The following is a 14,729-nucleotide window of genomic DNA, read 5'->3' as shown; positions in this document are numbered from 1 at the left end:
GCGCTGATCCGGCCGGATGAGGCCTGTGGCCCTACTCAGGCCGGTTTCTGCTTCCCTAACTAATGCAGTCTCAGGTCCCGCGCGCAATTGGATTGAAGCAGAAGCTGTGTTCCACTCACCAGAAGTCTTAAGATCCTGTGGCGGGTGTTGTGGGTAGCTGGCGAGTGTCAGCCAACCCTGCGCCCTAGCTGCCCCGGTGCTTTTCTGGCCGGAAGAGGCTTGTGGCCCTATGTAGGCCGGATTTCTCTCTCCCCAACCTTATGGCGACTTTAATTGATTTGCTTAAAAGACCCAGATACTAAGTATAGAAACTCATGAATGTGTTGTATAAACTAGTGGTTAATAAGAGCGATGGCCAAGTGGAAGTGACTCATTGGTGACAGAAGTTTCATATTATGTGATCAATGGTGTGCTTCTCATAGTCCTTACTAAATTTGTTTTTAAAATTACCTTTTGTTTCTAATTAACACTGAAATCGAACACCGTCGTGGGCTACCATGAGATGGAGCATGTCTGTTTCCTCAAGCGTTTATCTTTTTATGGTGAAGAAATCAGCTAATGGTGATCTCATCTCCTGTGCAGTTTCATCTGCTCTGGTTTGAGAAGGAAGGCAGCCCAGGGCAAATCCACCTGGGCCTGCTATGCTTTGGGTTACTCAGGGAAGCCCAAGGTGTCATGGAACTAACTGTGAGCCTGTGCACAAGTGGAGGACTTTCCTGTCTGCCACCTCGCTTTACTCTGCTCAGAGTGGGAATAATTATGTCACATGGTCTTGCTTCTCCACCCTTGTCTTCAAATGAGGGAGAGAGGTGTCTCACCTGCTAGTCACCATGGGTTCCCTCCTACACAACATCCATGAACTATACAAATGGATTGAAGGCCTGAGACTGCATCACCCCAAAGGCTGGGCACTTCCCTGAGCTTTCAGCAGCGCTACGCTGACGAATCAGCAAGTAATGTTAATGGGAAAGTTTGTTATTTTTGTTCACTTACATATTTATGATTGATAGATTTTTAAATTTCAGTATTTTCTCAATCTCCCTTTTTCATTATGTTATGTGTGTACATGTATGTATGATATATGCATGTATGTATATTATGTTTGTGTGTGTATAATATATATGCACAATGTGTATGATGTATGCATGTGTATATCATATATTGTGGTGGTTTGAATATGGTGGGCCCAGGGAGTGGCACTATTAGGGGATGTGGCCTTGTTGGAGTAGATGTGGCCTTGTTGAAGGAAATGTGTCATCATGGGTGTGGGCTTTAAGACCCTTATCATAGCTGCCTAGAAGTCAGTCTTCTTCTGTTTGCCTTTAGAAAGTTGTAGAACTCTCAGCTCCTCCTATCTCATGTCTGCCTGGATGCTGCCATGTTCCTACTTTGATGATAATGGACCCAACCTCTGAATTTGTAAGCCAGCCCCAATTAAATGCTGTCCTTGGTCATGGTGTCTGTTTACAGCAGTAAAACCCTAACTAAGACATGTTTGTATGTGCATGCATGTTGTATGGCTTGTGTGCACATATGCCATGGCATGGATGGGGCAGTCAGAGAACAACTTTCAGTTGTCAGTTTCCTCCTTCCCTTCTAGGTTCTAGTGACTGAACTCAGGTAACCAGGCTCACATGGCTATATGCTCGTCTATTGAACCATCTTTCAAGTCCAGTCCTTTTGCTGAACAGGTAAAATGCAGTCTAAAAGTGAAAATTTAAAAAGGGGAGGAATTAGGTTACCTCCTTACACAATTACCCACTGAAGAAAGGGACTTGTTCCAAAATAAATAAAATTGGTCTTTTGTTTCGAAATTCATATTAAAGAAGTGACTAAGGGACTATCAACAATTAAAATTTCAGATGTTTTTTTGAGATGATTTAAATTCCAGACTATACCAATAATCCTGGACACCAGTCTCCATGTTAGACAATTACTCTTAAGGAGTCAGTGTGGTTAGAATTCTTCCAGCCTCCTTCCCTGGCTGAGTGGAGAAAATGCAGGAATAACTGTGTTCTTAAAACCAGATGCCAGAACCCAGGGAGTTCCTGCTTTGTCCCCTTCCCCAGGGTCCACCAGTTGTGATCCATCTGGGAGAGCAGGAAAGTGGAGCCAGAATGACACCTGTTAAAGATATTTTTAAGGGTCTCACATGCCCCTGAGTGAACAAATGAAGAGGAAGGAGCTGCTTTCTGGTCACAGAGGCTTGAAATGCCACTCTGATTCAGCTACTTCAGCAGAATGGCAGCTTCTCAATCAGGGACACCAGGTGCAAAATAACCTCACAATTTACTGATATGCGGTTCCCGTGTTTAAGTTTTGCACGCAAAAGGTTATGACATAATAGTACAAGTCATATAGAGATATAATAATGTGATAGAATTGCAGAGAACATAAAATGAGTCGAGATTTGCAGTGTTCTTGACAGAAAGGCAATGTGTTGATTGCTATTATTAGTTTTTATAATTGTCATTATGCAAGTATCTCCAGATATTTGGACTTTTAGAGTCATTTAGGGTTCCAGTATTTAGAGATTCTGAAAACGAGAGCCCGGGAAAAGTCACACACTCTATTTTCAACAGAGGAAGTTGGCCAATAGTCTTGTACTTTGTTCTGCATGGAGGGTCCCAGGGCGCTGTGCAAAGGGTTCATTAGACTGACATCTCTCGGGTATTTGAGAAGCAATGAACTGAGAGTGTCTGGAGAGGCTCCTGATTGCTGGGAACTGATCTGAAGGAGGCAAAATAACAGAGGTTGATGGTTCTGGTAGAAGGACATGTTTTACCTCCTGGGTGGACATTCCACTGACCTCAGGTCCCCAGTCTCTCAGTTCTACTTCTGTACCCCATTCTGTCATTCTGTTGTCATTAGTATCTTAGTGGGCTTGTCCATTGACTGACTCTCTCTCTCTCTCTCTCTTTAGAAGATTCATTCTCTATTTTCTGCTTTCATAAACAGCTCAGGCTGGCTTCTGATTTAGCCTCCCGAGTTCTGGGATTCTAAGTCTCTGCCACTAAACCGAGACAAGCCCTTTTCTCTCTTCTTTTCCAGGCTAAGTATTCCTACCAGAACTTCTCCAACATATTACCAAGCACCTCCAGACCACCACAGACCAACAGTTATCTCAGTAGATCACCAGGTGGCGCTTTAGTCCTCCATAGCATAGAAAATTGCTTAAGGAAAATTCTTTGGAAGAGTTTGGTTCATTTTTAGTAAAGGACACACACACACACACACACACACACACACACACACACACACACACACACGAGTTTTCAGGATTATCAGCCTTAATGAATACAAGATTTTCCCCTCTCAATTTTACATGACTGGGGGATGCTGAAACTGGTTTTGCTTGCAATTCTTGACCAACTTTGGTGTTTCCTCAAGCAGAAGCCCTCACGGTCTTCTGATACTCTAATGGGGGCACAGCATCGCATCGGACCAGACAGGCATGTCCAACCTGCTGCTTACAGGCTAGAAGAAGCTACGGAAGACTGTATCTACCTTGCTTTTGGTTTTGCTTTTAGGGAATGCAGGGACTAGGGGTTAGGGAACTGAGATGTTTCTAGAGGAAACATCCAGGGGAAAGAGAAAAAGAGGAAAGCAGGCAAAGGAGAAGAAGGAAGAGCCCTGATCTTAACTTTTTCAGAAACGCACACGTGTGTGTGTGTGTGTGCACATCTCTCTCTCTCTCTCTCTCTCTCTCTCTCTCTCTCTCTCTCTCTCTCTGTGCTTGCACATGTGAGTATGTGTGCACACATGTGTGTGCATATGCCTGCTTGTGTTCAAGCATGCATGTACTTGGGGAGATTGTGGCCAACTTTGGGTATTATCTTTAGGAACACTATCCATTTCCTTGGGGACAGTGTGTCACTGGCTTGGAGCTCACTAATTAGCCTAGAATAAGTGCCCAGGAAATGCCTGGAATCCTCTGTCTCCCTGTCCCTAATACTGGGATCATTTTTCTTTTCGACATAATTGCACCATCCCTTCCCTTTCCTCCAACCAAACCCTCTCATGTACCCCTTCTTGCTCTCTTTCAAATGCATGGCCCCCCTTTTTTATTAATTGTTGCTATGTGTACATATGTATATGTCTATACATGTAGTCCTAAATATAACCCACTCAGTCCATATAATGTTACTTGTATATATGTTAATTCTATGATCATTTGGAATTGAACAGCAAATTGGTAGCTTTGAAGACAATTTCTCAAATTCTAAGCATATTCTAGTTGCCTGTAGTTCTTTGTGTAGGGTTGAGTCCTTATGGCCTTTCCCCTGTCCACTTTGTCATGTCTATTGCTTTCCTTGTTCAGCTCATGTTTAGGAAGTCATGTTGATGATATTTTATGGGTGTAGCTTCTGAAAGTACTAAGAGACAGTCCCACAGGAAACTCTTTCATCCTCTGGCTCTTACAATCTTTCTGCCCTCTGTCCCACAATGCTTCCTGAGCCTTAGGTGCCCAAGTTGCTTTGTAGATGTATTTACTGGGACTGGGATCCACAGCTCAACATTTTGGTTGGTTGAAGATTTCTGTTATGGTCTCCGTCTGTTGCAAAGAGAAGTTCCTAGGTAAGGGATAGGGACCACACTTATCTGTGTGTATAAGGATAAATATTAGAATGTAGTTGAGAATTGTGATGGTTTAGTGAAGTGGTGGTTGTAGGTTCTCCTTCAAGATGCATGACTTCACTAGCTTTGGATAGTTGATTAGGTTTCCTGTACCAGGCACAGATTCCCTCTTGTTGAGCAGGCCTTAAGTCCAAGCAGAGAGCTGCTGGTTACCAAGGTATTCATGCCACTACTGTACCGTTAGGATTATCATGCCATGCTGATTGTTGGTGTGGTTCATAATGCTTGACATTTTTTAATGGGGTTTCTGAGAATCAAACTCAGGTCCTTGTACTTAAAAGACAGGTATTTTATCAACTAAGCCAGCCTCCAGTCCCCAGACATAGTCTTTTGTGAAATCTGTACCCAGTTCAGTCAGGTTTCTCTATAAACAGTCTGAAAAGAGCTAAGGGTGGGTTTGGAGAGCATCCATTTGCCTTATTTAGGCCTCTAGAAATGCAAGTGTCAGTACAAAGTAGGCTTATGGTCCAATTAAATTGCCAGGAAAGAAATTATCTGTTTTTCTCCCTAAATCTCAATGATTTTCTGTTCCCATTCTTAAAACCCTTGTAAGGAAGGAAGCATGAAGTACTCGATCCAGCTGTGTTTTATAAGAGGCTACAGGTGGATCAGGTCTCCTTGAAGATGAGTTGGACCATATAAAACAGTTTCAAGACCACCCAATATCTTTACAAATAATCCTTCACACCTGCAAATACAAATATGTTCTCTCTATAAAAATGTTATTGACATGGACATAATACTTTAAAGTAGCAACTTTGCATTAATATCAAGTTAAAAACCTGAGATAGTCATTTCTTTCTGCTGTCAGAAAACCTGACTGTGGTTATTCTTGGTTGGATAGGTATGGGTAATACCTGGACACAGGGTCATGAGGAGGAGGTCTTTGGGGTTTGGTGGGTTTTGTTGGTCTCGTGGTCAATACATTTATGAAAATCTATTCACATTTGAGCTATAGGTGTGTGTTCTGCCTATTTTGGGGGTGTCTGATGCTTAAAGAATTCTGTGTGAGTGCTAGAATTAAATGACCTTCCCATGCCTGCTCTACCTGTGGGTCTCAGAACTCCCGCCCAGTGGAATAAATGTGCTGAGCCCTGCAAACAGGAGATGAGAATGTGACAGCTCCCAGGGCAGGCTGTGCCTGTCTTGGGCAGGGCTGGCTCACCTGCCACCTTGGAGTTGTATGCTACGCCGACTCCACAGATATTGTTGCTGGCTGCAGCAGAAACTTCTCCTGCACACCTCGTTCCATGGCTGTGGGAAAATAGAGACAAGTCAGACACATGGTCAAAAGCATTTATAGGGGATTTCTTCAATCCTGTCTGCAGGGAGCAACTTAGTTTTTAAAGATTAAGCTGTATTTGAGCCCCTCCTCCAATGACAATTATCTGTCTGTCAACCCTCAAATTCCCTTCTATCCTCCCCTTTCTCCAGTGGCCTTCCTGACCCTGGGTTATTTCTATTATAAAGATGTTTCTGAGAATGCTTTTAACTGCAACCACTGGTCTTTACTTTAAAATTTGGAGCTTCTTCCAGTGGAAAACACAGGTTTTCTTAAAAATGAAACACACTATAAAATAGGTGTGTGCTGGCCTGTTGGAAGCACTAGAATCTATGGGTGTGTAGTTACTTTCAAGGGTGCCTCAGCATACAGGAGCGAGATATTGCCTACCAAGGATGGAGTGATGGTCGGTTACCTTCATTGAACTAGGTTTCCACTTTGACACAAAAATAAGAAATCACATTTTTTCAGTATTATGGAAAAGAGGAAGCTAAAGGACCCCTGTTTCCAGGTGATAAGGCTCTAGACATAAAGACCCTAAAGATGTCACCAGAAAATTCGGAACCAACAACCAGAATTCCAGCAAAGTGGCAGGACACAAAATTAGCATACAGAATCCAATAGCTTTTTTAGACATCAATGATAATAAACACACCAAGACAGAAAATAGGAAAACAATCCAAATAGCCCAATAATAGCCAAAACAGCAAGAGCAACAAGAACAAGAACAAGGACACCACCACTACCACCACCACCACCACCAATAACATCAAAACAAATTCTGAACTAATCTAACCAAGAAGGTGAGAATATTGAATATATTGAAAACTTTGAAAGGCTGAAGAAATAAGATCTTACTGTCGAGTTCTGGATGGTAATCAGTAGGATTGGTAATAGCCTATAATTTTTTTTTGGGGGGTATGTAATCCCATTGGCCAACAACTCAAAATGAGGTAGCCCATTCCTGGTACTGGGGTTTATTTGGTATCATATGGTATCTATTTGAGGTATTGTACCTCTACTATAAAGTAAACTCCGTTTAATTTTTTTTGTATATATATATATATATATATATATATATATATATATATATATATTAGAAAGTTTCTCAAGTAGTATGTTTCCATGTGAGTTTTTCCAAAGACCTTTAGTGTTAATGTCACTCCCTATATTCTCTACCCTGCCATCTCTTTCCCCATCCCTTTTAATCCTTCCTGTTCTATTTTTCCACTTCCACCCTTTAAAAATACTATTGTCTATATACTGGAGTAATAGAGCATAAGGATATCTAGATGATACTCAGCTGAAAGCTTTATTCATACTGTTTAGCTTCATAGTTCAGGAAGGTGCTACACATGCCACCAGAGGAGAAAGAAATCATCAGACTCACTCAGTTGTGAATCCTGAACACTATAATAATGACTTGCCTGGCAAGAGATGCCCACTGTTGCAATAATGGCATGAATGTTTTAGGGGTAACCAACCATTTTTTGAATGGATTTAAGTCCTGCTTCATGAGATGAAGCCGTAGTTGACATTGCCAATGAGGCTGAAAACCTGTGGCTAGATAGGTCATGGGAAAATAGTAGCAGGGAAACCGTCTACTTGTGGTATTTTGAATGAGAATGGCTCATGAATACTTGGTTCCAGGATGATTGGACTGTTTGGGAAGGATTAGGAGGTTTGGACTTATTGGAGGTTTTACCTCACTGTGGCTGAACTTTGAGGTTTCAAGCTGGAGAGTTCAAAGGTCACTCCCCCACAGTACAGGCTCTTGATATTTCTCTTAGTTGCTCAGAGTTAGATGATAAGACCTCATTGTTGAAGATTCTGTGCACTGTGGCAACTCAATATAAAGAAATAAAGCTGGAACTGAGCTAGATGCTTTTGCCATGCTGGTCCTATGTAGGATACTGGAGGAGAAAGGCATCAATGGTCTTACCTTCCTGTGATTCTAGTGATCTATTAGACCAACCCACCATGCACAATGTGCTCACTTGTGCAATAATGGCATTACTGTCATGGATGTAACCAACGTCTCTCTGATTGAATTTGAGGCCCTCTTGCCAGGAAAGAGTTTATACTGGTACTAGAAGCCTGGCTCAAAACCCATGCTGGAGGAGACTATAGGTCCTGAGGATGGAATGCAGAAATGAATGCTATTGTTTAGCTAGACTGACATAGTATCAAGCTGCTTTCTAAACATTTGCTTCTAGTCATAGACAACTTCTACTCTTGTCAGAGAAACTCCTTTTCAGTGAATGGTATTTAATGTGGAGACTCATGATTGGGCAAGGTGATGGGCATCCCCAAACAAGACATTTACATCATCCCCTCTAAAGTACAGGGAAGATGGCAGAAGAGGGCTAAAAATAAGATAAGAGCTAAAATATGGGGCCAAGGGCTATAAAATGCCATCTTCAGGAAAAGACACAGCCCTTGAAATTATAAACTCATAGAGCAGCTAGGATGCCTGCACTGGGCTTATCAATAGCTTGACACAGATTGAAGAGGGGCTCTACCCTTCTCTGCTGGACTATTTGTAATGGATAGGAAGGGGAGGTATCATTGCTTTTATCTGTGCATCCACTGGTGGTCCTACTAAGTAAGCATCATTGGGTAGTTCCAATCCAACAGTCATACAGATGGCCCAGGGTCACCAAACAAAATCAAAAGCCATGAATTTGGTAAAGGGGGAATTGTTGATAAAGATCAGAGGGAGATAAGAGGAGGTGTGGGGAGAGAGTAATCAGAATATGTCATATATATGTGTGTGGAATTGTCAAAAAATTAATCAAAACATATTCAAAGATAGATCCCCTCATATACTTTTAGATTTGTGAAATTACAAATAATGTATTTATTAAAATACTTCATTTATGATATAAATTGTAAATATTTTTTTATTATACATATATATAGTACCTGTGAGCATATTTAGGTATATATATATTCATTACATATTTGATATATATATTATATATACACATAGTTTCTTTCTTTAAGTGAGTGAAAGTAAATCCTGCCCCTGCCTGTGCTTAAGATTCCCTTTACAACAGAATGGAGTCTGCATTGTGAACACATGAGGCCTGCAGGCTCTGCAGCGGTGATCCTTTTGTTGAAAGATAGAGAGCTATGAAAACTTCAAGTGCTGAGCAAAGATTTTTATCTACACATCATGAGCTTTTTGTAAAGCACAGCTGAGACTTGTAAGATGGGCACGTTGATATGGTTTAACTCAGGGAAGTTTATCATGGATTCCACTTTCACAGCTACCAAAGCCAAATAAAATACCTGCCGCCCAAACCCATGGAAGCTCATGTATATGCATGTTGCATCCTGAACCATATATACATTAGTTCACATATACTTCAAATGCACATATTTCAATATATGTATAGCTATATACTTATAGTATTTCTTTTTTTAAGATTTCTTTGTTTTACTTTATGTGTATGAGGGGTTTGGCTGTGCACGTGTCTATGCACTATATGTACAGAGGCCAGAAGAGGGCATTGGATCCCCTGGAACTAGAGTTACAGATGGTTATAAGCTGCCATGTGGGTGCTGAGAACTGAACTTACATCCTTTGGAAGAGCAGCTAGTACTCTTAACTTCTGAGCCATCTCTCCATACCAAACTTATGATATTACATGTAGTATATACGTAAATTTCCCCAAGTATTATATATTCAAGCATAAAATTATATCAGATACATACCATGCATCTCACACATATACTTCATATACATGTACATAAATTATGTTTCTAATATTTTACATATTTATTTGAATTAATATATAATATCACACATATTTATGGCCTGTGGTATAGTAATTTGATACAAGAATATGACGATACACAATGTATAATAATCAAATCAGAGTTTGACTACTTCTGTCTCCTTGGACACTTATTTCTTTGTGTTGGGAAACTTCGAAGTCTTCTCTTTCAGTTCTTTACAAGATATATAACACATTATTATGGACTGTAGTTTCCCTTCTATGCTGTGGACCACTAGGACTTTTCCTATGAAGCATATTTTAGTACTATTCATCCAACCAGCTTCTGTGCCTCGTCTTCCTCATCCTCCCTAACTTCCAGTGACTAATCTCCTTATTCCTATTCCTCTGACTTCAGCTTTCTCAGTTTCCACAACACACACACACACACACACACACACACACACACACACACACACTCACGCACACGGAACTTTTTTGGAGTCTGATTAAGTTTGGTAGGTGTCAAAGCCGAGTCCTTGAAAGAGTAGAAATCATTGCACCATGTATGAAAAGATGACCAGGTGTCACTCATGTCAATGACAGGCCAGCTGTGAGACCAATGCCAGGACTCTTCCTTAAGGGAAAAGACCATTTCCACCTCACAGGGCTTGTTAAAGACTCTGGGATATATGCCTGTGAGCTGGTTTATACAGATGTTTTGGTCCCTTGAATTCTTTGAGGAGTGTATGCCATGGGATCTCCCAGGCCACATGAGAAAGCAATTGTATTGCTACCTAAGGAAGCACTGACAATGGGAAACAACACACAGAGAGGTTCCCATAATCCTTCACTCAGGCAAAAATTTGAGATCTAGCTTCCTTGCTCTAAGTGACTTGATACTGGACAAAAGAGTGTCTGAGGGCTCTGCTTTGCCCTGGGTGGCTTCATATTACAAGCATTTGTGACACCATTTTGAGTGCAAATGTGGAGGCAGGTGACTTGGTACCTTGGAGGACATGTAATCACACCTCTGTCTGACACTACTCATGAGGCAACCTGATACATTATCCCTAAAAACAGAAAGGGGCTGCCCTATAAAAGTGGTTTGGGACCATAAAAACAAAACCATAGCAGAAAAATCCTGCCCGTGAAGTTATTGACTATTATAGACCTCTCTGAGCTCCTTTAAGTCTACTTTTACTCTTTGATTCTGGATCTGCCTGTCTGTCTGTCTGTCTTCTATCTATATCTATCATCTATCTATCTATCTATCTATCTATCTATCTATCTATCTATCTATCAATCATTTATCTATCATCTACATCTATCATTTATGTTATCTATATCTATCTACCTTCATCATCATCATCATTTATTTCTATCAGCTATTATCTATTTCTATTATCTATCTATCTATCTATCTATCTATCTATCTATCTATCTATCTATCCATCTATCACCTCTATTTAACATCATCTATCTACTTACCTGTCATCTATCTACCCATCTGTCTTTCTACAGTGTGTGTCTATCTATCTACAGTGTGATGTGTATGTAGTATGTATTCTGAGAGTTAATATTAGTAATTAAGGGTAGAATAAAAGAATCTGTGTGTGCAAATAACCAGTTATCAAAGGAAATCAGGGAAATGTGGAAATGGCTGCCAAATCAATTAATGAGCATGTGAATTTGTTAGTCAGTAAATTCTGATGCTGTGGAAAGCCACAGACTTGTCTATTTTATTTTATTTTATTTTATTTTATTTTATTTTTTGACACAGTGTGATCATGAAACAGATGTCTTCACTACGCTATACTTCAGGAAAATCTCTAAGTCTATTTTCAGTTGGCCAATTTACTGCTTACTGTGAGTGTGGATCTTAGCGATCTTATTGTTTAATTTACACTTTCCTTGTGACTAATGGGATAATGCTAGTAATACGTTTCACATTTCTTAGAAATTAAGTTAATGAATCAATTTTGAAATGACAGGTGAAATTGCATGTACCCACTATGTTCAATGTGGTATTTTTAAGTCTGTGTATATTGTAGAATGAATGAGTAACGAGCTAATTAACAAGTGCATGGTGCTTATTGCTTTAAGCTGCCGAATTCTGAGTGACTTGTTATGTGGCATTGCTATGGTAGTATATAACTGAAAGAAAATACAGGTGACAGTATAGTGGGGCAAGTCACGGTTCACTGTGAGGACCTGTGCTGCTGTGACTGATTGGGCTTCCCGGAACAGTCTTCATCAGCTCCTTAAGTGTCCAAGTGACATGGGGCTCTGCCCCCTAACATCGTGAGTCTTCTGAGAGCCAGAGCAGGCGCTCTCTGCTCCCTCCACTCCACTGCTGTGTACCTGAGAGTGCCTTTGCCACCTCTCTCATCTTTCCAGCCCAAAGCAGGCTTCTCCTTTCATCTTCTTCCCTTATCTGATTCCTTCTCCACATTCTCTTCTCCCTCCTCCCCTCATTCTCCTCCTTCTTTCTTCTTACTTTTTCTTTTCTTTTCTTTTTTTCCAGGGAGGGGTCGGGGGAAGGGCAAAGCCTTGCTGTATAGCACAGGATGGTCTGGAACTCACTCTGTAGTCCAGACTGGCTTGATTCACATGAAAGCTCCTGTCTAGGCTTCCCAAATGCAGCAATTACAGATACAAATTCATCATGCCCCAAAGAATCTATTTGTGAATATACTGAGGGCATATACAGCACATAGTATAATAGTATAATAGTCTGGATGCCCGTAGTGACTCTTTCCCCCTCATTGGTGCAGACTATAGGCTTGGCACCATGCTCAAAATGCTATATAAGTTATCATATCTAGCCCTCAAAGGATCTACCATTCTCTCCACTTCGGATAGAGAGGCATAGCACCATTGAGTTACTTCTCAGTTAAGAGGCACAACCACAGTTCAGTTCAAGTTGCTGCTTCTGAGCTTCTTTTGACTTTACTCCTGCCACCATTGCCATCTATTCCCCAACTCTGAGAAGCGTGCAGAAGAAAGTGGGCTGCTTCATTTTATTTATCAACTTGGCTGGGCCACAGAACATGTACATATTTTAATTTATGAACTATGTTAAGCATTACAACAGCTTTGATAAATAATATAACATTTCTTAGGTGGTTACCACACAAGCCTATAAAAGCTAAATATTCTCCAGACTTCGGAGGTTTGAAGTCTCTGCACATATGATGGGAGTCTTTTCCAATGTCCTTTCTTCTTTACCTCCTCGGAGATTCATCATTGGACTACTTTTGATGTTTGGCAATAGTCTGTTTATAATACCTTGTAAATTATTTACCCATGAGAGGTATTCTGTAGAGACAATCTCTTATAAGTAACACCTGTCAATAAAAAAGCCTATGGCTAATGAGCTGAGGCAGAAAAATAGGAGGTTGGACATCCATTAGGGATCGAGAACTGTGGGAAATAGCCAGAGGCCAGGAGAGTCACCTGGGAATGCGGAGGAGATGGAGAACCAGCAGATAGCTGAACTCAGGGTAGAATAAAGAGGACACTCACCCTAAGAACTCTAAATATAGGGATAAGAAGACAAGAAGAGGAAACCAGCCATGTAGCTGAACTCAGGGTAGACTAAAGGGATAATAAGTTAAGAGTAAGTCAAGCTGACGAGTAAGAACAAGCTGAAGATTTGACCTGGGTATTTATTAATAAATAATTAGTCTCAGTCATCATTTAGGGAGCAGGGCTGGGAGGAAAATGGATTTAACTTTTATGGTATTTTTATTAATGATTTTCATGAATATTATACATAATTTGCAAAGAAAAACTCATATATTGTTTTATTATGCTCATGTGGGAGAGTTTTTCTGAGCTACTCACATAGGAATGAACATGGACGGGATGTAGTTATAAGCTGTCTTTTGCACGGTGGGCGTGTTTCTTATATTCAATAGCCTCAATGACACTTTATGTTGTCGAACCTCAGCACCGTGCCTATGGCATTAGTGTGAAATGGCATCTTATTGATTCCTTTTGTTTTGCTTTCATTGTTATGAGCAAGGTATTTTCATATGCTTAATTATCTCAGGGCTCATCTTCTGTTAATTGGCTGTTCATAGCCTTGATACCTCTTTTTCTGTTGAGATATTCGTCTTCCGTTAAACTTTTAAAAATTTAATATTGAGTCTCACTCCTTCTCTATAAAATTCATTGCATATGCCTTTTAGTTTGTGGCTTGATGTTATTTACTATCATACATTTTGAAAAAAAGTTAAATTTATTATATTAGATTTATCAATCTTTTTCTTTATGGTTTAAAGCAGTGATTCTCCACCTGTAGGCCATGATCTCTTTGGGGGTAGGGAGTCACATATCAGATATCCTGCATATCAAGTATTTACATTATGATTCGTTACAATAGAAACCTTGCAGTTGTGAAGTAGCAATGGAACAATTTTATGGTTGGGGTCACCACAACATAAAAAGCTGGATTAAAGGGTTACAGCATTGTGAAGGTTGGGAACCCCTGGTTCGGAGTCTTGTTTAAGAATACAACCTGATGTCAGGATCATAGAGATATTTCCCACACCTGTTTCTCAAAGGCTCAGACAATTTAAGACTCTATCTGTGCTCAGGATGGAGGGTGTATGTCTAGTTTTCCTCATGCCAGTGGCTCCCACCACTTACTGAATACCGTGGTACCTTCTTTCATTTTTATTGCAGTTCCTCTCATGTCAGAAGTTTCTTGTGGTGTCTCTGTGCTCTTTATTCTGTTTTTTTTTTAAATTATTATCTTATATGTGTATGTATGTGCTTGAATGTGTATGCATATATTATGTATGTGCAGAAACCTATGGAGGTCAGAAGATGGTGTCAAATCTCATGGAATTGGAGCCACTGATGGTTATGAGCCACCAACTGGGTGCTGGGAACTAAACCCAGTTTCTCTGCAAGAGCTCATATGGTCTTAACCACTGAGCCATCTCTCCAGCCCCTTGATATTTCCTCCCTCTCTCCCTCCCTCTTTCCCTCCCTTCCTCCCTCCCTTCCTTCCTTTTTCCCTTCCCTTCCCTTCCCTTCCCTTCCCTTCCCTTCCCTTCCCTTCCCTTCCCTTCCCT

At 40.6% G+C, this 14,729-nt stretch overlaps 1 protein-coding gene and 1 long non-coding RNA gene across 2 annotated transcripts in view; one reads left to right on the top strand and one right to left on the bottom strand.

The window, feature by feature from the left end:
- Pcsk2 (proprotein convertase subtilisin/kexin type 2) overlaps positions 1-14,729 on the bottom strand; it is a 252,247-nt gene that overhangs the window by 39,256 nt on the left and 198,262 nt on the right. The window contains exon 7 of the mRNA XM_021150157.2: positions 5,804-5,892. Within this exon, the coding sequence (XP_021005816.1) occupies positions 5,804-5,892 (89 nt within the window). The remainder of the gene's footprint in view (positions 1-5,803; positions 5,893-14,729) is intronic.
- LOC110284448 overlaps positions 1-14,729 on the top strand; it is a 33,369-nt gene that overhangs the window by 8,583 nt on the left and 10,057 nt on the right. The gene's annotated exons all lie outside the window — the stretch shown is intronic.

This window comes from Mus caroli, chromosome 2 (assembly GCF_900094665.2).
Source record: "Mus caroli chromosome 2, CAROLI_EIJ_v1.1, whole genome shotgun sequence".
Taxonomy (NCBI): domain Eukaryota; kingdom Metazoa; phylum Chordata; class Mammalia; order Rodentia; family Muridae; genus Mus; species Mus caroli.
Note: the sequence above shows the minus strand (reverse complement) of the source record. Positions and strands in the feature narration are given on the sequence as shown.